At 39.5% G+C, this 22,409-nt stretch overlaps 1 protein-coding gene across 1 annotated transcript in view; it reads right to left on the bottom strand.

Moving 5' to 3' along the window:
- Window positions 1-22,409, bottom strand: part of ZWILCH (zwilch kinetochore protein) — a 36,716-nt gene that overhangs the window by 6,882 nt on the left and 7,425 nt on the right. The window contains exons 4-17 of the mRNA XM_010598056.3: window positions 21,366-21,484; window positions 20,735-20,934; window positions 20,127-20,197; window positions 19,683-19,838; window positions 18,330-18,401; window positions 13,993-14,086; window positions 13,432-13,481; window positions 12,711-12,816; window positions 12,154-12,233; window positions 9,980-10,136; window positions 9,468-9,496; window positions 4,678-4,814; window positions 3,416-3,511; window positions 1,267-1,379 (exon numbers count right to left, since the gene is read on the bottom strand). Of these exons, the coding sequence (XP_010596358.1) occupies window positions 1,267-1,379; window positions 3,416-3,511; window positions 4,678-4,814; window positions 9,468-9,496; window positions 9,980-10,136; window positions 12,154-12,233; window positions 12,711-12,816; window positions 13,432-13,481; window positions 13,993-14,086; window positions 18,330-18,401; window positions 19,683-19,838; window positions 20,127-20,197; window positions 20,735-20,934; window positions 21,366-21,484 (1,480 nt within the window). The remainder of the gene's footprint in view (window positions 1-1,266; window positions 1,380-3,415; window positions 3,512-4,677; window positions 4,815-9,467; window positions 9,497-9,979; window positions 10,137-12,153; window positions 12,234-12,710; window positions 12,817-13,431; window positions 13,482-13,992; window positions 14,087-18,329; window positions 18,402-19,682; window positions 19,839-20,126; window positions 20,198-20,734; window positions 20,935-21,365; window positions 21,485-22,409) is intronic.

A 22,409-nucleotide genomic window follows, 5' to 3' on the forward strand; every position in this document is an offset into this window, starting at 1 on the left:
CATGTGAATCTCCCTTTTGGTAAACTGGTTCATATGACTTGCCCATTTTTCTACGGAGTTATTAAGATTTTTCTTACTGACATGAAAGATGTTTATATCCTAGGGAACGTAGGCCCTTTTCTGAACATGAGCTGTACATTTCTTCTCTAGTTTATTATTTGTCTGTTGCTTTGTCTGTTTTTTTTTGCCAGGCAGAAATTTTTCTATTTTTGTACAGTCAATTTTCAATCTTTTTTAGCTTCCAGGTTTTATATCACACTTGGAAATGATATAGCTCTCAGGAAAATTCCTTCAGTTTCTTTAGGATTTTTGTACTTCAGCCAAATGAACAGAGCCTCTAATTGAGAGAAGTTTCCATTATGCCTGAATCAAAATATATTTTGGGGAAAGAATAAACATCTTCTGGAAATAATTTTGTAAGGTATCAATCAGTAAAATAATTTGTATTCCTAGCAGCAGTTCATTATAGGTCATGGAAATCTTCTTGGATTCTGTCTGAAAAAGGTCAAGTTTCTTTTTGGATAACCTTTGCAATAACTGAATGTAGCCATTTAGGACCTATGTGAATAAGAGATGACAGCATCATCCAATCCACACACATAAAGGTAACAGTTTTATAAGGGCTCAGTGAAAGAGGAATCATCTTTAATACAGTAATAGAAATCTCGACACTTATTCTGGCCACAGAGAAGACACGAGGACAGAAATAGCATCATCACTGTTTTAAACGGTGCACAAAGGATAAAGGATGAGCTGGCATTTAATCTTATAACCAATTTTTACTTCTTTGTCCCTATCATTTGACTTCTTTCAATAAAAGTTCCTCTATTCAGGACAATGAGAAAAAACACTCTTTCATGATCATTACACACTGATTTTTTCTCGGCATTAAACTAGTACAAAACTTATGATAAAATAAATATATTCTACACTTACCAACAAACAAACAATCATTGCCGCCAAGTCAATTCTAACTCATAGCAACCCTGTAGGACATAGTACAACTGCCCCACAGGGTTTCCAAGGAGTGACTGGTGGATTCGAGCTGTCAGCCTTTTGGTTAACAGCTGAGTTCTTAAACACTGTACCACCAAGTCTTCGTTCTACACTTAAGGAAAATTGCTTAAAACTGGGGACAGCCTGCGGGCTTTTCTACCATGTATGATGCTAAATTTTATAACAGCTCTGATGATGACCTCTACTGGTAAGATTTAGTGTATTTTCTATTGGAATAATTTATCTGAATAGAATACAAACCATCATTACCATGTTTTTGAAAATTCAGATGTTCTACAGGTTGGCTATCATTCAGTTGCCAAACTGTTTTAACCTTCTTTTGGCCACTATTTATCTCCACTCTCCACTTCTGTGGCTTCTCGCTAAGGAAAGAAAAAGTATCAGAGGGAAAGCAGTTATTTCCTTCCTTCCTTCTGCAGCCATTTGATGATAAGCACTGAAGAAGAGATCCACAGGTCACAATTCCCATCCTCAAGACACACGGTCAAGAGAGGGAGAGAAATGAGACTACAGATGACAACATTTCAATGAAGAAAAAGAGAAAAGCTACAACAGAGATACTTAGGATGCGTTAGGGGGCAAGAGAAGAGGGGTTCTAACTTAGACCGGGGGTTCTAGAGTTAGAAAAAACTCCTTAGATTGTGGCGTTTGAGCTGTGCCTGAAATGACAAGGAGGAGTTAGCTAAGCAGATGAGGTAGGGAAGGGTGGCTCCGGATGAAGGAGTGACATGTGCATCAGCACTGAGGGGTAAGAAAGAGTGGCGTGCCTGAGGAAATGCAGTAACACAGAAGGAGAGAGGGAAACTTGGTAGCTCCTGGGGCCAGAAAGGCAGCAGAGCACAGGCCAGAAGGCCTCACAGACCAAGTGGAAGGACACTAAAGGCAACAGGTGCTACTGAAGGGCTTTAAACAGACTGATGTCACGGTGGGATTTGAATTTTAGGAAGATCACGTTGGCAGTGACATAAAAAAGGAAGATAACGGAGGGGCAGAAAAGTCAGGAGAAAGGATTTTACCACAGTCCAGGTACGAAATGATGTGGTTGTCAAGTAAAGCAATGACGACGTGAAAATGCGAAAAAGGCAACGGATTTGGGAGCTATCGAGAGGGTCAGGGTGTGGTAACCACTTAAAGGAGGGAGTGAAGAACCACAAAGATGGCAGATAAGTCCTAGGTTTCCATTTTGGGAATCAGGTGGAGAGTAATGATGGTCATTTGAGAGAGAAAATATGGGAGAAGAAAAAAGTGTTAGGAAGGAGATATGGGATTCGGTTTTAGAGTTTAAACTGTCTGCAGGTCACTGAAGTTGGAGATTCACATTTAGAAACATTGGTCTGAAGCTCAGAAGACAGGAGAAGCTGAAGATATGGGTTTTGAATCATTAGCACAGAGGAACTGAAGCCCTGAGTATAAATGCAATTACCTGGATAGGATAGAAAGTAAGAAGAAAAGAGGGCAGAGTTCATGTGAAAACTCATGTAGGAAGCAGGCAAAGGAAGAACTTAAAAAGAGAACTATTCTTAGTCTTGGAGGTAGGCTGGAGAGGTAGAATTAAAATTGGGACACAGAATCTAAGGAAGGAAACAGATTAAAAAAGACAATAGTGCTAAAGGATTAAAGTTAAGCAAGAGAAGAACTGAAATGTCCACTGGATTTGGCAATTAGAAGGCCACTGGTGGCCTTTGCCAGAGCAGTTTCAGGGTTTGGCTAACCAAAAAAAACCAAACCTGTTGTCGAGTCTATTCCGACTCATAGCGATCTTATAGGACAGAGTAGAACTGGCCCATAGAGTTTCCAAAGAGCACCTGGTAGATTCAAACTGCTGACCTTTTGGTTAGCAGCCGTAATACTACACTTCTAATGTTTCCAGGGTTTGGCTAAGAGGGAACTAAAGAGAGGGAAGGTAGAAACAGAGCGGCTTTAGTGTGAGATCAATGTCCAGTATATTTACATGCTGAGGGAAGAATCAGTGGAGACTATCATCAGAGGCGGTCTCAGGGTCTCTGTGGATGACCAACCTGTCACCTCAGCCTCACAGTTCATACCTCCCACACCCCGATCCCTTCATTCACTCCCCAGGCCATACTCTTGACCTTGGAGTCATGACCCTGATCATTTTTTCCCCTCAATGTGTCCTTTCCCTTCTGGTTACCTATTCAGCTAGCAGGAATTACCAATTGAGAAAAAGGTGAAAGGCTAGAGGCCCAATCAATGGTCTAAAATAGGGCAGACAAAGGTCTGGGACGTGGAAGGGACAGAATTATCTGTTGACTGTGGTTGGGGAGCAGGATACAGATGAATGAGGTTTCAGAGTTGAAGCAGCTCTCAGTCATGAGGTCCCGAGATTGCCCAGAACATGGCTAGACTTAAAGTGTAACTTAATTATTCAATTGCTTACCTTTGATATAAGTTTTTCATAGCAATTGGTCTGACTGGCAGCTGAAAAATGTGTTGCTCATTAAGAGGATTCTGTTTATAATATTTTATACAGGATCTAAAAAAGCAAAAAAAAAAAAAAAAAAATCTCTTGGAAAAAAGTGTCATTTGGAGATAAAGCCTCTCTGGAGTCTAAAGTTCATCAGGAAAACATTTCACTGAGAACCATTAACAACATCGAGATTATTTCAGGACCACAAAAGTTAAAAAAATAAAACCCACCAAACTTAGGTTATTTTTTTCTTTTCCCTTGGAAAGAAAACTCATTCACTTAAAAAAAAATTAATAGTAGACACAGTTCTCATAAACATAAAATATATATAAGTTGAGCCTAAATAGAGGCTTAAGTGGGGAGAAAGAGGTATTAGAAAGGGAAAAACAAAACGTGCCGAGAGAGAAAAAGACACTGCCTCCATTTTTTCAGAGTCTGGGGGTAACTCATTTACTACTACCAATCTTCAATGAAAAAATAATCATATAGATTCTGTAAGCAATTGCAATTTCAAAATGTTCCCTTCACAACTGAGGTAAATCCTAATTTTGGAAAACAAGCAATGGTACGTTTCCTCCCACAGGGAAAAAGAAACCAGTCCTCCCACTAGACGATTCACTGATATCCAGTTTGAGGCCCCGAATACACGTAAGACTTCAGCAGTCCATACACGAAGATTATTCCAAACTGTTTTCAGTCAAACTGATTGGGAGGATTTCTAAAATCACAGCAATGCTGGTGACAGAGATCTGGTAATAATATTTCATTCCATTCGGTTACCATATAGATGCCTGGCAGTGATGAGCTGGGCCCAGACTCACAGCAATGGCAAGAATGGATAAGAGAACTAACGTTTATTAAGCACTTATTAAAAAAAAAAAAAAATTTTTTTTTTCATTAAGTGCCAGGTACTTTATACACCTTACACCATTTAACCCTCACTTTACAAACACGTGAGGTTATTAGATCCTTTTTACAGACGAGGAGACAAGACTTAATGAAAGGAAACTTGCTAAAGGAAGTTGGGAAGCACTAAGGTCAAGTGTTGAATCTGAGCCTTTCTGAATGCAAAGCCTTTCCTTCCCATGATGTTGACTTATGGCAATTCTGCTCCTGTGAAGGCAAGGTGCACAGGCTCTATCCCAACGAATAAAGAAACTACACACATTCTGGCTGCAAACTTCAAAAAAGAATACATTTTTTATGGAAGTAAACAACAGGGAAATACTTACTGCGTTAACGAGAAGAGAAGCTCATGCTGTGGTTTAATGAAAAGCATGCAACTGACTAATATTTCTAGAATATGGTGGAGTTTTTGAACACGATAAACCTGTTCTTGTGTATCTATTGATGGAGAAATGAAGTATTCCTGGAAGGAGAAACGTGTTAGCAAAATAAGAGTTAAAGGACAAGAGGAATCTTTGGAAAGAATATGGCTACACCTGCTAAACCTAAGATGCTTATAATGGGGGGAGGGGAGAGACAGGTGGCAACTAGATAGAATTTACCCCATTCAATGCTATTATTCAAACTAAACTCTAAGGAAAATCTTGCCTGCAAACGTCTGGAGCAAACCATTACACATATTCCCTGGCAAAGGGAGGTCACAGAACGGCTTCACTGAAGAGGCCGAAGTGGTTAATTTATATCGCCCCACCAAAGTCTCCAGAAGGAATAAATGGAAAATTCACAAGACAATTCTTAACTTTAATACGCTTGCTTGGTTGATGGAAGTGTTCATCTCTAAAAACAGATAGTAAACCGGAAGTACCAAGAAATTAAGCAAGTATATTCATAAGCGTCCAGTCACACACCTTACTGCTAAAGTGTGGCAGCCCTTTGGAAAAATAATTTGGCAATGCATGTCAAGCATCATAAAAATGCTCAAACCTTCTAACCCTATTTCTGAGAATCCATCCTAAAGAAACAATCCATGGTAAGTAAGGTGGGTGGAATCTGAAGATGGAGTACACGCCTCGTATAATCCACTCCTACTGAGTGAGGCCAGAACCTGTGACTACAGTGGATATCACTCCCATGATTAGGTTACTAATCAACTGAGTGTGAGTTAATCAAAACAGACATTATCCTGGGTAGGCCTGGCTAATCAGGTGAGTCTTTTACAAGAAGGTAAAGCGTTAGAGATGTTCTCCTGCTGGCTTTGAGGAAACAAACTGCCATGTTGTGGAGAGGGCCACATGGCAAGGACCTGAGAGTGACCTCCAGGAGCTGAGATTGATCTGGGCTGGTAGCAAGAAAACTGGGACCTAAGTTATAGGGTCACGACGAAACGAACTCTGCCAACGACAAATGAGGGAGCATGGAAGTGGATCTTTTCCTTGCCAAGCCTCCAGATGAGGGGGTAGCCAGCCAGTCCTTACTTAAGCCTTATGAAACCTGAGCCCAGGACCCACCTACAACGTGCCAAACTCCTGACTCCTGGAAATCATAAAATAATAAATTTGTGTTCTTTGAAGCCATTAAGTTTATGATGATTTGTTACGCACCAACAAAAAACTAATACAGTAAGAGAAAAGCTATGGTCCACTCTTTATTAACTGGGGGTAGTGGCAGTGGGTAGGAGAGATTCACAAGTAGTCATAAATCATAGTTTTAAAGAAGCAAGGCAAAATGTGATAAAAATTTATTTTAATGCAAACTCATTTATAATTAAATCCAAACAATGGGGACACATTTATCGTCTTATAAAGGTGTTGTTTTAAGGCACTAAAAATAAATAAATAAATAAATAAAAGGCACTAGGCATATGTTAATTTGTTATGACAGTGATAGACTAATATACCTGTAAACCACCTGCAACAGAAGTTACCTGGAGTAAAAGCCGGCTCATTAAAAAAGACATATTGAACCACTGGGGGCCAGGAACTTGCGTTTTAACAAACCTCCTAGATGATTCTCAAAGTTTAAGAAAGACTACTAAGTACTTGGAGTCAATCCGTAGGAAAAACAAACAGGCGTATGAAATGACTTGAGGGGAATTCATACAAATGAGAATACAGTACCCATTTGGGTGATGAGATTATGGGTGTGTTTAGTCTACATTTTAACTTTTTTTTTGTAATGGCTATAATCTTTCGGAAGTAGAGCCAAAGGCCTTTCTTCCAAGATGCCTCTGCCCACACGGTAGATGCAAACGCCAACCTTTCAGTTAGTAGCCAAGTGCTTAATCATTTGCATCACCCAGGAACCCGTTATATTCCAATTTTTGAAAATGTTATTAATTTCCTAAGTTTTAAAAACACCAAAGTCAATGTAATCCTCATCAAAATTCCAACAGCCTTCTTTGCAGAAATGGAAAAGTCAATCCTCAAACTTATACGGAAAGGCAAGGAACTCCAAATAGCTAAAATAATCTTGAAGAATAAGGTGAGAGGACTCACACTTTGTTATTTCAAAACATGCTACAAAGCCACAGTAATTAAAACGGCCTGGTACTGGAATAATAACAGACATATAGACCAATGGAACAGAATTGCGGGTCCAGAAATAAACCCATACACCTACAGTCAATTGATTTTTGACAAGGATGGGAAGTCCATCCAATGGGAAAGGAAGATTTTCTCGCATAAATGGTGCTGGGAAAACTGGACTTCCACATACAGAAGAATGAATCAGGATCCAAGCCTCATACCATACACAAAAACCAATTCAAAACGGGTCAAGCACCTAAATGTGAAAACTAAAACTGTAAAGTTCTTAAAAGAAAATGTAGGGGTGAAGCTGTGGGAACTAGTTTTTGGCAATGGGCTATCAGATAGGACAACAGAGACACAAGCAGCAAGAGATAAAACAGATAAATGGGACCTCATAAAAATCAAATGCTTTTGTTCATCTGAGGATTTTATCGGCAAAGTTAAAACACAACACACAAATTGGGAGAAAATTTTTGGGAACTATATATCCAGTAAAGGCCTATTATCCAAAGCATGGAAACCCTGGTGGTGTAGTAGTTAAGTGCTACGGCTCCTAACCAGAAGGTCAACAGTTCAAATCCAGCAGGTGCTCCTTGGAAATCCTATGGGGCAGTTCTACTCTGTCCTATGGGACACTATTAGTCAGAATCACCTCGACAGGAATGGGTGTTTTTTTTTAAACACAAAATATATAAAACACTTCTACAATGTAAAAACAAGAAGACAAACAATCCAATCAAAAACTGGGGAAAGGACTTGAACAGACATTTCCCCAAAGAGAATATTCAAGTGACCAATAAGCAGATGAAAAGATGCTCAGCGTCATTAGCCATTTGTTGCCGTTGTTAAGTGCAGTCCAGTAAATTCCGACTCATAGCGACCCTAGGTACAAGAGAGCTAAACGATGCCCTGTCCTGCAACATCCTCACAATTGGTGCTGATGCAAATCAAAACATAGCAAACACCAAATGGTGAATGACTCCAGCGCTGCAGGAGAGCCCAGACACCCCGGGGGCACTGCGATGGGAGGCCCACTGAGGCTTCTTCAGAGGCTTTGGCAGGGCCTCTAGGGTCAGGATCTCAGCCATGGTCTGGGCAGGAGCCAAGGCCCCAGAGCTCACGGAGGCAAGGGGTGGCTCCTCATCAGCAAGCTGAGCCACCTGGTCAAGGGCATGATCAAGCCCCTGGAGGAGATCTGTCTCTTCTGCCTGCCCATCAAGGAGTCTGAGATCTCTGACTTTTTCCTCGAGTCAGTCCTCAAGGATACCAGAAAAAAAAACCCAGTGCCGTCGAGTCAACTCCGACTCATTGCGACCCTATAGGACAGAGTGGAATTACCCCAGAGTTTCCAAGGAGCGCCTGGCAGATTCGAACTGCCGATCTTTTGGTTAGCAGCCGTAGCACTTAACCACTATGCCACCAGGATGAGGTTTTGAAAATTATGCTCAGTGAAATAAGTTAGTCACAAAAGGACAAATACTATAGGATCTCATTTATATGAAATAAGCAAACATATAAAAAAAAATTTTTTTTTCTTTTCTTTTTTTTATATATAAAAAAAACTATTTTTTTTTTATTATTAGTGGTTACTAGGAGTAGGAAGGAGGAAGGACGAGAGAGTTTTTGCTTGGGGAACAGTAAGTTTACGTTAGTAACGGTAGAATCATCTGGAAACAGTGAGAATGGCTGCACAACTTGAAGGATGGAATCAATGCCAGTGACGTATACATGCAGAAATAACTGAGTTGGGGTTATGTTTTGTTGCGTACTTTCACCACAATAAAAAAAACTAAAAACAAAACAAAGTACTTATCATCTGTGGGCCCTCCAACATAATATTTTTCCTAGCTGGAGTATGTTTCCCCTAAAAATACATCTTGAATAAAATGTTTAAAATTTGAATAACAAAAATTAAACCTCAGAAGAATTCAGTTGTGTCTTACTTTACATTTAACAGACATCGCTAGAGGTTTTCTAGCTCATATTTTTATGAGACAAATGACAAGTTGATACTACAGATACATTTTGTAAAGGACCTTCTAATCAATATCGAGAATTAGTACAGAAGTTGTTCAATCTCCTAAACTTTCTAAACCAACAAGACCAGGAAAATATAACAAAGCTTATAATGCTGACCCAAAAACCCAGAAGAATCCTTTGAATCAATATTAAAAAACATCATAAATTCTCTGGAAAGTAATCCTGTAAGTATAATATAGCTGGATCAAGAGAATATAAAGCAAATCTTTCCTTATAGGGTCTAGCAAAGAAAGGCACTCAAATACTAGGCTTTGATTCCCCCCCATCTTAGATAAACAAGAGGTGTGGTAGCACATTGGCTTGAACAGGGCACAGCTGTGTGTTCACTGTAGTAGTATCATAAACTCAGACAATGAGAAATGACCCTGAATGGACTGCTTTTTGGTTAACTTTAGACTGTATCTTTAGACGGCAACTAATTAAGGGCATGGACTATCTTGATTCCTAGGACTTAGCACAGAGGCTGGCACACAACAAGCACTTAATAACCACATGCAGAATGACTGAATAAAAGTAAAACCAACTTTAGAATAAAAAAACAAACTCACCAAATGATTCAAAGATGCAAGTTCCTGACCTGTTAAGAAAAAAACATATGCAAATAAGCATAAACTATTGCCTATTACATGTTAAGAGACCTAAGTAAAAATTTTCATAGTTGATACATGAAAGACATGCTCAAGCTAAACGGTTCCTTGGAAAAGGCCAAAGTTTTGGCAGATTATAGCATAAATATACGCTATTACTTACTCTAAAAGTTATCATAGCTAGCCCCTAATAAAAACAATGAAGTGTTTGGCATTAAAACTGCATCTCATGAAGGGGTTTTTAACCTACTACATTAACCATATAGAATCTCAAAATGTTTGAACTAAAAAAAAAAAAAAGCTACAATAACTAAAGTTATCTTCAATATCTTTACAGAAGAGGAAACCAAGGCCCAAAGAGTGGAAGTATTTGTCTTACAGTGAACCAGTGGCAAGGCCAGGACTACAAATGAATAAGGACAAGTAAAAAGGTAAAAATCTGAGACTATCTATGGCTGACAACCGTGACTTACCTATGAAAAAACTGATATAATCTTTCTTTAGTTTGTCCAAACCAATTTCCAAAAGCATCTGAACTGGAATAGTCCCGGTGAGACAAACTGTGTCCATGGTTCCATGATAAGACTGATGGATCAGCTTACTCAATAAACTGCTACTCCCACTGTGGAGCTAGAAATCAGGAAGATTTTATAAAACCAAAAATAAAACTATAAATAAATCCAATAAGAAAAACAGAATTAAATTACATTAGCTACAAGCTAAAAATCCTAAGCTTGCATTCTTCATCTCCTGACTCTATAAATGGTTTGAACAAAAGCCCCCAAGTTACAAACATGTCAGTTTCTAAAATGCCATTCCTAACCCTGTTTGTTTAAGCCCAAAGCAACTAAGAATTTACATCAATACCCCCAGGTTGAGTGGCACAAACAGATAAGCCCTTGACTACTGGCTGAAAGGTGGGCAGTTCGAACCCGCCCAGAGGTGCCTCAGAAGAGAGGCCTGGTGATCTGCTTCCAAAAGGTGACAGTCTTGAAGACCCTGTAGAACAGTTCTACTCTGTACACACGGGAACTGGCCACGGTTGGGTGTCACTGAGCCAGTTCTGACTCACAGCAACCCCTTGCGACAGGACAGAATTGACCCATACAGTTTTCGTGGCTGTAATCTTCATGGAAGCCCGCCAGGCCTTTCTGCTGCACAGCCTCTGAGTGGATTTGAACCGCCAACCTTTCGGTTAGCAGCCAAGCGTTTAACCACTGAGTGGCTGGGACTCCTTTTACAACAAGATACAACAGTCAGAGTTGGTCCTTTAAGCTTTACAACTGGGAATTTTCTTCTCTCTTTGCTGATTTAGGGGCTACTGGGCATCTTTTCCCAAACTGAACACCTCCACCAACAGTGAAAATCTACCGCCACAGGAAGTCTCTCCTTCTATGCATGTGTCATAAGGAGCCGCTTTTTTGCTACTATATCCAAGACGCTAACCTGATAATTCGCAAACCAATCATGAATTCATAGATCTGACACGTGTTCTAAACATTAAATAATTCATTTAAACATACATAAAATATTTGTCATGTTCTCATTACTATTATTCTCTACTTTTCACCAAAATCTTTTGCATTTTCTTTTCTTTCCTTCCTTTTATTGTTTTCACTTCTTTTGTACTCAGTGTACATGGTAGGGTTTTACCCGTAAACATCACAAACACAGCAGACTCTCTAGAGAAAAATTCAATAGCCAAGACTTAAAACACCCAATTAAGGTTCACATGCCTTTGCTCTGCAGTGTATCTTTGTTCACACCTATGAGAGTTCCTAAGTTTTATAGTCATGAATTGGTAGCGCCATTATTTAAAGTAATTCCTGTCAAATGAGGACTCTGTTTCTAGCTTTTTACTTAGCTTTCCCTTGATTATAAAAGTCCTATAAATTCATAGTGGAAAAATCTATTAAGTACAGAAATATATGATGCAGTTGAAAAAAGTCATTTATAAATTGAAGAAAACGGACTACAGGTCTGATTGTGTCTCCTTTACTATAAGGCCAAACGAAACAGACGGTGCCCGACTACCACCATGGAACATTTTACTCTAGGACCCAATAGATGGATCCTCATCAAAAGGAAGATATTGTGGAATAGACTTTCTATCACTCTCTGTTAGTAGAAAATATTTGCGTTTTCCTTCTCTGACAGGTTTCCTCCTTACACAGGTTCTGGCTTTTGCAGGTTTTACTGTATTTCTGTTTATGTGCTTAGGACGGATTGCAGCAAGACTCACTGGACCAAAGGGCATGGTACATTTTAAGGATCTCAATACTTTAGAAAAATTGCTTTTTAGAAAAAAGTCTATCAATTTGTACTCTCATCAGTCACATACGAGAATAACCATGGTGAGAGTAACGATGATGATATTAGTAGTTTACACGTGCTGAGCACTTAATTACGAGCTAGGTACTAAGCACTTTACATGGATAAATTATTTAATCCTCAAAACAGTACTATGAGGTTGGTACTATTCTTACCCTACTTTACAGATGAGGACGCTGAGGCACAGAGAGGTAAGGGAATCTAATGAAAGTTCGCACAGCTGGAATTCAAACTCGGGCAGTCTGTCCTGGAACCTGTCCTTAACCGCCACACCATGCTGCTGAGAAAACATTCTCACATGCGCTCCTAAACCTACCCATGGCTGAATGTCACCACGCTGTAGGCTCTGGAGGATCAATGTAAAACACTTCACCAAGTCCTGATATGAAATTACGCCTTGGAAAACAAGTCAATTTAACATTATTTTCATGATATTTCTGCAAGAAGACAAGTATCTGTACTTTATGAACAGGGAGAAGAAGAAGTTAAAGAAGGCCAAAAAGAAAAAAGATTTAATACATTTTTAAAGAAAGAAATCAAACTCAGATTGCCACAAAAGAACACAATTAGTAAAACATTAAGGGATACCTTTTCCTTTTTCTAACAATTCGAATTTCACTAAGGTATATGCTTTGGTTCATGTAAGTATAACATAATAACCACCTAAGTCTCATACTCAAAAGGAGGAGAAAAGAACAGCTTCTATACATTGCCTTGTCTTGGTACAATTCTTAAGCAGAAAGTGTCAATGCAGAAATGAATTTGATACAATAAGAACCATAATTCCACAGAAGATCAGTAGTACAAAAGACTTAAAAATAAACCTAAGAAAGAGCAGGAAAATTCTATCTCACAATCCGAACAGACACCTACTGCCGCTCATTTTGCACCACAGCTGCTCAGCGAAATCGAGGTCGCCCCGTGCTGTGAAAACACTCTCAATGGAGTGCTCAACTGCCGCGCTGTCCTGCTTCACCATCTGAAAAAGCAGCAAAAAAAGTCAAATCATTCAAGGCCAACGAACTTTCAAATGCTACTCTGAGAAAATGTGGGTTTATGAACACACACAGAGAAATATATGAACGCGTTTTCTGCAATGTCATTCACTAATGAATAGACAGTGAAAAACTGGACTCTTTAAAGTTGTTTTAAAACTTGGTGCCTAAAAGCAAGCATTCAACTTTCCTTCCATGTAAAAATATGTATCAAATTACTTTTGCCTCCATTTTCCTATTCATCAAGTAAGAAGACCATATCTAGCTTAATGTAATACCATCTTGTGGCATATCAGCATACAATCTTACAGTACGTTAATACACTAAAGGAACGATATAATAATATAGTATACTAACATATTCATTTCTGCTTCCCTGCAATCAAGGAACTTATAATTCACATGTATTATCTTAAAAAATATTTATTAGTTCATTAAAAAAAAGGCACCAGTGTTGACATTAAAGGCCAACCAAAAAACTACCCCTAAAAAGCTGCCTTGGCTGTACCAAATCCATCTGAGATAGCAGAGCATGAAAGATAATGGTACAACTTTTAAAGCTATTTCAGTTTACACTTCTAACTTTTAACAATAACTTACCTCTGAGTCTTTTTTTGTAGAATCGCCAAATCCACCCAGCTTATTCAAGTCTAGAAAGTGGCAAAAACTTATTAACTCTTGATTTTACTTTTCTGATTTCCAAGTTATTTCCACCCTAATTCTATTTTCAAATGGCAAATGGAGATAGTGTAACTGAGGATTTTAAGCAAATTACTCAGCTTTCCAAAGGAGGTAATAATAGCTACCCATCAGGCAGGGGTGTGGGATGAACTGAGGTGATGTGAAAGCCCCTGGAATGCAGTGTTGGGCATGCGGTGGGTCCTCAGAGGTTACTGTTCCCACCCTCTTCTGCTATAATCTCAAATATGGTTCTGTCACATAAAACTTATGTCTCATTAATTTTTAAAATCACTTGACAGCGCTTCAGAACCAAGGCTGTCCTTTCCTTCCCCATGACAAACCTCATAAGCTTTATCTATAACCCACCAAAAAGAACACCAAGCCTAAAAAGACAATTTATATTTAAACAAAGCAAGTATAAATTCTCAGTAAAAGCAAGCAAACAAACAATACACAAGGGTGAGTTAGGAAAACAAACACCATTTAGAAATTCCTGCACGAGCTCAACAGCGGATTTCACTTCCAGAGGCTCAGGCCACTCAGTTACACCAGTCCTCAAACCATCAGCCAAGACCTATTGGATATTAAAAAACCCAATAGCTGGTTAGCAGAAAACAAAGTTGAATCAATAAGGGTATATTCAATCATGTTAACTGCAGTAATATTTCTTGAGTGTTTATCACATGCTAGGAACTGCACCAAGTGCTTCGTATGTAGTATGTTATTTAATCCTCCCAACACCTATGAGGCTGAGAGAGGCTAAGTCACTTGTCCAAGGCCACACTTTAGTAACTGGGGGTGCCAGGTATATACCCAGCTGTCTGATTCTGAAGATGATGCCATGTGTGCACAGTTGCTACACAGGAGCCAAAGCTGATGACTCCGGGCCCGGCAGGAAGAAGCCTGTCATTTTGGCTAAAGGCAGATCATACAGATGAAATAATTAGGGAACAAACGTGACATTCCATGGCACATTATGTAAAAATAATATGCATACATATATAATATCTAATTAAAAGTAGGGAAAAGGGAGCAAGACAGGCTGGGGAACTTCAGCAGCAACTTAAATGTGGGAAAGACTGGCTATAGAGTGGGTAAGGAGCACAGAATAGATGAAGAGGGTGGCATGATCCCAACCAGCTGGAGCAAAAAATCTAGGAAAGATGTTACGAATTGAATTGTGTAACCTCCTCCCTCCCCCACCCACCCCTAAGTGTTTAAATCCTAACCTCTGTGCCTGTAAAGGAAACCCTGGTGGCATGGTGGTTAAGAGCTATGGCTCCTAACCAAAAAAATAGAAAGTCAGCAGTTCAAATCGGCTAGGTGCTCCCTGGAAACCCTATGGGGCAGTTCTACTTTGTCCTATAGGGTCACCATGAGTCGGAATTGACTCAGCGGCAATGGGCTTGGTTTTGTGTTTTTGGTGCCTGTAAATATGACCCTGTTTGGAAACAGGGTTTTCTTCTGTCATACTAATAAGGTCAGGCCAGTATAAGGTAGACCCTAAACCTACTTATTTCTGAGCAATGGAAACAGCAGAGCAGACGCAGATACTCATACGAGGGAAGACGAAGGCCAAGGAACCCCCAGGGCTGCCAACAAGGACGGACCCGCCCCTAAGGCCGACGCACTCATTTGGATTTCTAGCCTCTAAAATTGTGAGGAAATAAATTTCTGTTCCTTTATAGCCATCCACTTGTATCGCGTTTTGTTATGGCAGCACTAGCTAGCTAAGACAAATGGAAATAGGGTTAGAAGGAAAGTGACTAGATCATTAAGGGATCTGAACACTGAAAAAGGGTTTTTGGTTTCACATGGAGACAACAATCCCTATGGATTTTCTGGCAGAAAAAGGACATTATAAAGTAGTTAAGAATTCCTCTGTCAGAGGTCCCCAGGATGAATTCCAAGGAAGAGAAAGTACACATTTCTCAACAGGAAATGACACTGCTCCCCGCTCCCAGGAGATCTTTGGAAAAGTGTGGAGATAATTTTTGGTTTTACAATCACTGGAGTGAGGGAGTACTCTGGGAATTTAGTTCTGTGGAGGCCAGAGATACTAAATATCTTGCAGTATGTATGATGGCCCCAAACCACAAAAAATGGTCCCGCTGCAAATGCCAACAGTGTCCCTGTTGACAATGAATGATTATCAGTGGTGGTGATGCAGTGACTTACTTAATACAAAATGATTGGGTGGGACTACGCAAATAAGGTGCTTGCGGCCCACCAAGGGGATTGAACAACTTGTTAATAATGCAAATAAGGTGCATGGTGCCCTTGTAGAGGTGGGACCATGCCAGTAAGATATATGGGACCCTGACAAGGGGATCTGTCAGTTTTGCCATCCCACTAGGCTTAAAAAGAAAGCCAATCCCAGAGCCAGGAGGGAATCGCATCACCATCAAGAAGAAAAAGAGTCAGGAGTAGAGAGCATCCTTTAAACCCAGGGTCCCTGAGCTGAGAACCTCCTAGATGTAGGAGACAGACAGAGCTGTAACAGCAGAGATGGCGAGCAGTGGCAAGCACAGCAAAGAAATGGTAGCACAGAACCAGGAGACCAGCAGGAGACAATGTGGTGGGCTCCCAAGCGCACACAGCAAGGCGGCTTCAGTGGGCGTGCTGACCCACAGAGGGAGGGAGCTGAGTGTCTTAGGGCAGGAAGCTTCCTGGTGGAGTAGGGTACCTATGGGCACTTATTGGCAGGGCTAAAAGAACAGGGCAAAGGCCAGGCTGAGGGCCAAGGACTGAAAGAGAAAGCCTGTCCTGCGGGGGCCGAGAAGAGCCTGTCCTCTGGAGGGTGAGTGGGAGGGTCCAGGCCCAAGTAAGGCCTGGTAGCAGGGGCCTGCCTGTGGGGATGGCCAGAGAAGAAGCTGTCCTGATGGAAGAACTGTACTCTTGAGTTGTTCTTGATCCTAAATTGTAACCTGTTACTTCTCTAATAAACTCCGTAACTGTGAGTATGGTCTGTGAGTTCTGTGTGGTCATCACAATGAATTATCAAACCCAGCAGAGAAGTAGTGTGTGTCGTGGGGAGGATGGCTGGTGTCAGAACTGGTAAAAAAAAGAAAAAAAAAAGACTGGAGAGACGAGGTATGGCTGATGTCTGCCTCACAGAAGTCAGCACTGGGCTGTGCTACTGATGGTGATTCTCCCCCCCTTGTGAAGTTAGACAAGGAGGTCAGATGCTGCCATTCCATTTTTACAGTGGTCCAGGAGGGAGGTGGTAAAGGCTTAACAAAGATGGGCACAGTGAGAGAGGCTGCAAAGGGAAAAAACCACTGTATATTCCATATAGCATAGAGGAGAAGGGGTGGGTATATGCGTGTGTGTGTGTCTGCACGCGCACGTGCAAGCGCATGTGTAGTACATGTGGAATAAAAGAAAAGAAAAAATCCCGCCCATTTACACAGGCGATTGAACTCAGAGAGACCAGAGCCAGGTGCACATCTAAGATTCTGTGAATTTCTGAGGGAGACTATAAGAGAGCATGGACTTTTGAGTCAGGCAGACAGACATACATTTGAATCCCAGCTCTTTCAGGTGCTAGTTGTTGTCAACCACAAGATACCACTTCACCCCACCAGAATGACTATCATCAAAAAGACAGATAATATCAAGTAAGGGGAAGAATGGAGAAGAACTGGAGTCCTCATACATTGCTGATGGGAATGTAGAGCGGCACAGCCACTTTGGAAAACAGTCTGATGGTTCTTCAAAAATTTGAACATAGAGTTACCACATGACCCAGCAATTCCACTCTTAGGTATATACCTAAGAAATGTAAAAAGATATGTCCACACAAAAACTTGTATATAAATGTTCATAGCAGTACTATCCTCAATAGCCAAAAGATAGAAACAAACAATCCCAGTGTCCATCAGCTAAAGAATGGATAAACACACGTGGTATATTCATACAACGGAATATTATTCAGCGATAAAAAGGAATGAAGTTCTGATACATGCTCCAACACGGATGAACCTTGAAAACATTATGCTGAGTGAAAGAAGCTAGTGACAAAAGACCACATATTATATGACTTAATTTATATGAAATGTCCAGAATAGACAAAAAGTAGATTAGTGGTTGTCAGGGGCTGAGGGGTGGGCGGGGCAGAACGACTGCTAATGGGTAACAGCATTTCTGTCTGGAGTGATGAAAATGCTCTAAAATTCATTGTGGTGATAGTTGTACAATTTTGTAAATACACTAAAAACCATTAAATTGCAGATTTAAAGCAGATGAATTTTATGGGATATAATTTATATCTCAATAGAGCTGTTTAAAAAAAAAAAAGAAAGAAAGAAGTAGAGCACTAGCTGGGTCATAACTGGCTTGGTATGCCAGGCTAAAGCATTTGGAATTTCTAAATGAGGCACCCTCTTGAGATTCAATTTGTAGAGTGGAGCTAAAATTACTGAAACATAAAATCTTGAAAAACATGCTCACTAATCTTTAGTTTCAATCAAAATCCCAGTTATTAACAGGCAGGCTGCATATATATTTGGGAATAAATTGGCAGCTGACCCATCTAGAAAGAGAGGAATCCCTTATACGAATAAAAACCAAACACTACAGCAGAAAAGTTAGATTAACTCTCTAACTAAGGTTGCTTTTAACAAGGTTGCTTTTAATTGTAGGACAGCTACCACATATTAAAATCAAAGTGCCCAAATTGCCAAGAGTATCTAATAAGTATATAACATTTAGAACAAATTCTGAAGAACACAAAACTAAATAAAAATTATATCTGCAAACATTTTTATGAAAACATGAAATTTAATGGAAACTAAAAATTCCAGAAGGATACTCACGAGGAGAAATTTCAGTTGTCTGTGAAGATTATTCAAAGGACTTCTTGACTCTCCAGATTCCACTTTAATATTCTAAAAAGTTCCCAAAGTATGTCAGTTCCCACCGGTAATCCCATGATGATTACAATTACTTATCACACATTAAAAATATATTCTATAAGGTGACAATGAATTGAAAAATTAAGGCAGTACCTCATTTAGAACATCTTTCCAGAGTTTCTGTAGATCCTGCCCCATCCTGCTACAGTAACCTACATTCAGGCCACCATCCCCCTTCCCCACACCACAAAACAATTGTACCTACACAGACCAAATGCTCTTCTCACAGGCACTCCTGTCCTTTACCACTGAAGTCCCAGAGGACATGGTAGAAGAAACATAAATAATCTCAAGACTCTACGATAAATTCAGCATTATCACACACCAAAAATAAAATCGCCCACATAATTCTATTTATCAGACTCCTCCTTTCCGCTATACCAATGGTGTGTGGTGCTAGCCAGAGATCCAAGTTTTAGAAACCTAAGATCTTAAAGAAAAAAAAAAAGGAATAAATGCCAACGTTATGTAAACTCCAATTACAGGGGAGAAAACAGCAAAAAGAATATACTTATCCATAATCCCACCACCCTGAGGGAACCACTGTTAACAGTAGCATGTTTCTACCCAGGCTTCTTTCTATACATTTTTTAAAAATATAGTTGAGATCCTACTGTACATGCAATTTTAGTTTTTTTTTTTTTGCTTAATAATAAGCATTTCCTATTACTACTTAAGACACCTTAAAACATGATTTTTAAAGACTCTATAAAATTTCAACACATGAAAATCTATCTAACCACTTCCCTAATATTGAACATTCAGGTTTAATTTTAATACTTTTGAATCATAGCCATATCACTGTACTGAACATCTTTGTACATAAATTTTTGTTGGCAATTCTGATGTATTTCTTAAGACAGATTCCTAGGAATGTAAATATAAGGTGGAAGGGCATAAAATATTATTAAGATCTTTGATGCACTGCCAATATCTGCACTCTTTTAAGAATAGCAGAGATGGTAAATCACTTGGACGTTTCCACTTGATTCCCCATTTAAGAGACTTTACTAATCACTGGAAGACTTTTAAGTTACAGAATTACAGGGCTGTGGGCAACTGATAGTTCAGATCACCCAACAAAACCTCCCCCGGCTGCCTTGATGAGACTTCAGAGGCAAACCAAGCCGTTCCGGCTGCCCAGCATTACGCCCCGGGAATATGGGGCTGGAAACGTGCAGCACCAAGCTACAAGCAAGAGGATGGTCAGTTAGTAGCTCATTAACCCAACGAAGAAACAGGCTCTGCTCCTACCAGAGTTGCAGTTGAGGAGAGTGGAGGGATTTCAAGAATTTCATCCACAGGACTCCAAGAAATATCCAAAGAGATTGTTGTTTGCGATGTGGAGGCTGTGTCGTCCAAGGCAGTAGACTTAAAGAGCTCATACTGGGCAAAACCCCTGGTTGTTACCTGAAAAGTGCATCCGGCAGACGGTTCAGAGATGCTTTCCTGCAGTCAAAACTCCTTATCAAAAACGACTTTGTTTTTGTCCCAGAAGAAGACAAAGCACCATACTTATATGGGAAAATAAGACAGACACTTTTAACCACAAAGATTAATTAGCTAAAAGGCAAGAAAGTGTACGTTTTAATTTTAGTCATGATCTGATATAAACATTTTGATACAGAAAAATATCTAGTTATATTAAAAACTAGGAGTGAAAAATCCCTTAAACCAGAAGGGCAGGTCAATACTCACAGCTGACAAATGATGTCTTTTCTTGTGTGAATTTTTTAGGTTTTCAAGATGTACAGAATAATGTTTATCAGCTATAGGGCATAAAAAAAAGAAAGAAAACAAAAGGTACGATTCAAAGTTATGCTGTTAGAGGGAGCTAAAAAATTCCAATCCCTCAAATTCTGAGAGTACTGTAACTCAGCACTAATGAAGTCTTGAAATTAAATTTTAAATGACAGATTAATGAAATGTTTATAAAAGAATGAAAGTGGAACACGGGTCAATAGTACAACTAAAAATGTCATTAAATGTCCATGAGACAGAACTTTGTTATCATTATATTCAGTTTTTATCCTCCAATGAGAATTAAAAAAAAATACACACGTACGAATCAAATGAAACCCACACAAAACAGGCATAAACTCCTTCCCAGACGTGCGGAGATCTGTTTCTGGTGTTTGTGGAATACCTCCTACATGCTACAAGTTACAAACCGGAGTAGATTCATGGTTTACGCACGTTCCACTGTTTGCACTTCCCTCTTAACGATACCAATTTTCAGTAAAAATCATCAAACAATAACTATCTCAAAAAAGTATACATATACAAAAGTAAGAGTGAGAGCTCACCTTTACAGCTGACCACATATAAGACAATGCCTGTAATGCTGTCATTTGTAGTGATGAGCTCAGCTCCTAGCCAACAGGTACCTTCAGGATCTGAACTGTCACATCTTATCCAAAGGGGAGGAAGGGCAGTAATTGGACGATTAATCTTCAAATGGGTCATATTAGGATTGTGAGCCATGGTGTAAAGTCCAATTAACTGCCTTGAAAACATGAAGAAAAAGAATAAATTATACATAGAGATCACTATTAAGCAATTATATACAATTAATCAAGAGTTTCCTTTTCCAAACATATCATGAAGGGTCCCACGAAAACAGAAATCTGGGAATTAAGTGGCAACATGCATATAAATATTTCACCCAGCAAAGAGGTGGAAGCAGGGCACACCAGGCCGAAGACACACACAGCAGAAGTGACAGTGTGACAGGCTCTGAGCTACCACAAGCCAGTAGTTCAACATGGCAAGGATAAGAGTAGGGTGCAAAGGAGGGAAGGAGAGAAGAAGTGGAAGGAAGGGGAAGAGAGAGAGAGAAAGATCTGGATTAGATAGATATTCTTTCCAATGTTTATAAGAATGCTTCAGTGTAAATCCCACTCCCCACCCTTACCCTTGTGCTAAGAAAAAACTTACCTTGCTCTCCTCACTGGTAAAGGAAGCGGTCCAACATTCTCGCCAGTAGAGAAATCAGAAATGGCAGTTTCTTCAGACTGTATTTCTTCAACGTAATTGGTTTCTTCCTTTTCTAAAGGCTTTGAAAATGTTTTGGAATTATTTAACCAGATAAGGACCACTTAAGATAGGTACCAATTCTTTGCTATGCTACGGGATAACTAAAAATACATTATGTACTGATTTCGAGTCCCTTAATCACAAAAATGTATTGGGTTATAGCTAGAAATCACAGCCACATGCTAGTTTGATACCAATAAATCTTGCCACCAGAAGTATTTCCACTGTCGATGAAAAGACACTCATCTAGGTTACTGGTAAAAAAAAGAAAAAAGGCCTCTAATATCATTAGAAAAGGAAGCACTCCAACACACACAAAGCACCCAGCTAAAGATAAAATACCAAAAGAAGCCCATAGATTTTGCGAGATTTTCACTCCCAAAACGTGAAGATCTTCTTTCTGGGCTAGGACCTTAGGTCCACGGCCCTTACTCCTTCTATCTGCTCCTCTTAGCAATGGGCTATCAACCCCATGGTATATCAGGTCTCATTTGTATTACAGGATTGCTATATCTACATGTTTACAAAATAAATAGCTCACCCTTGCCAATAATAAAAATCACTGCAAGAGTTAACATTTCCTGAGCATTACCATGTACTATGCACTGTTCTAAGTTCTCATTTATTCCTCATAAAAACCCTGAGAGAGATACTATTATTATCCTTGTTGTACAGATGGAAAAACTCGTAGCACACAGCTAAATAACAAAACCACACAGTTGACAAGTGGCAAAGCCAACACGTGAACCTAGTTTGATTTTAAAACTCAAGTTCTTATTCAGTGAGCTGTTCTCGAAGCAAACTACTCTGCCAACTTAATAAATATCATACCTAAACATTTCTTCAACTGTGACTTTTTTTTTGACCAAATTGTAGATTTCACCCCTTTCCAGGCCTGGCTTTCCAAACAGTTCCCAGAATTAGGGTTACTGAAGAAATGTTCTA

Source organism: Loxodonta africana, chromosome 13, assembly GCF_030014295.1.
Source record: "Loxodonta africana isolate mLoxAfr1 chromosome 13, mLoxAfr1.hap2, whole genome shotgun sequence".
NCBI classification, from domain to species: Eukaryota; Metazoa; Chordata; class Mammalia; order Proboscidea; family Elephantidae; genus Loxodonta; species Loxodonta africana.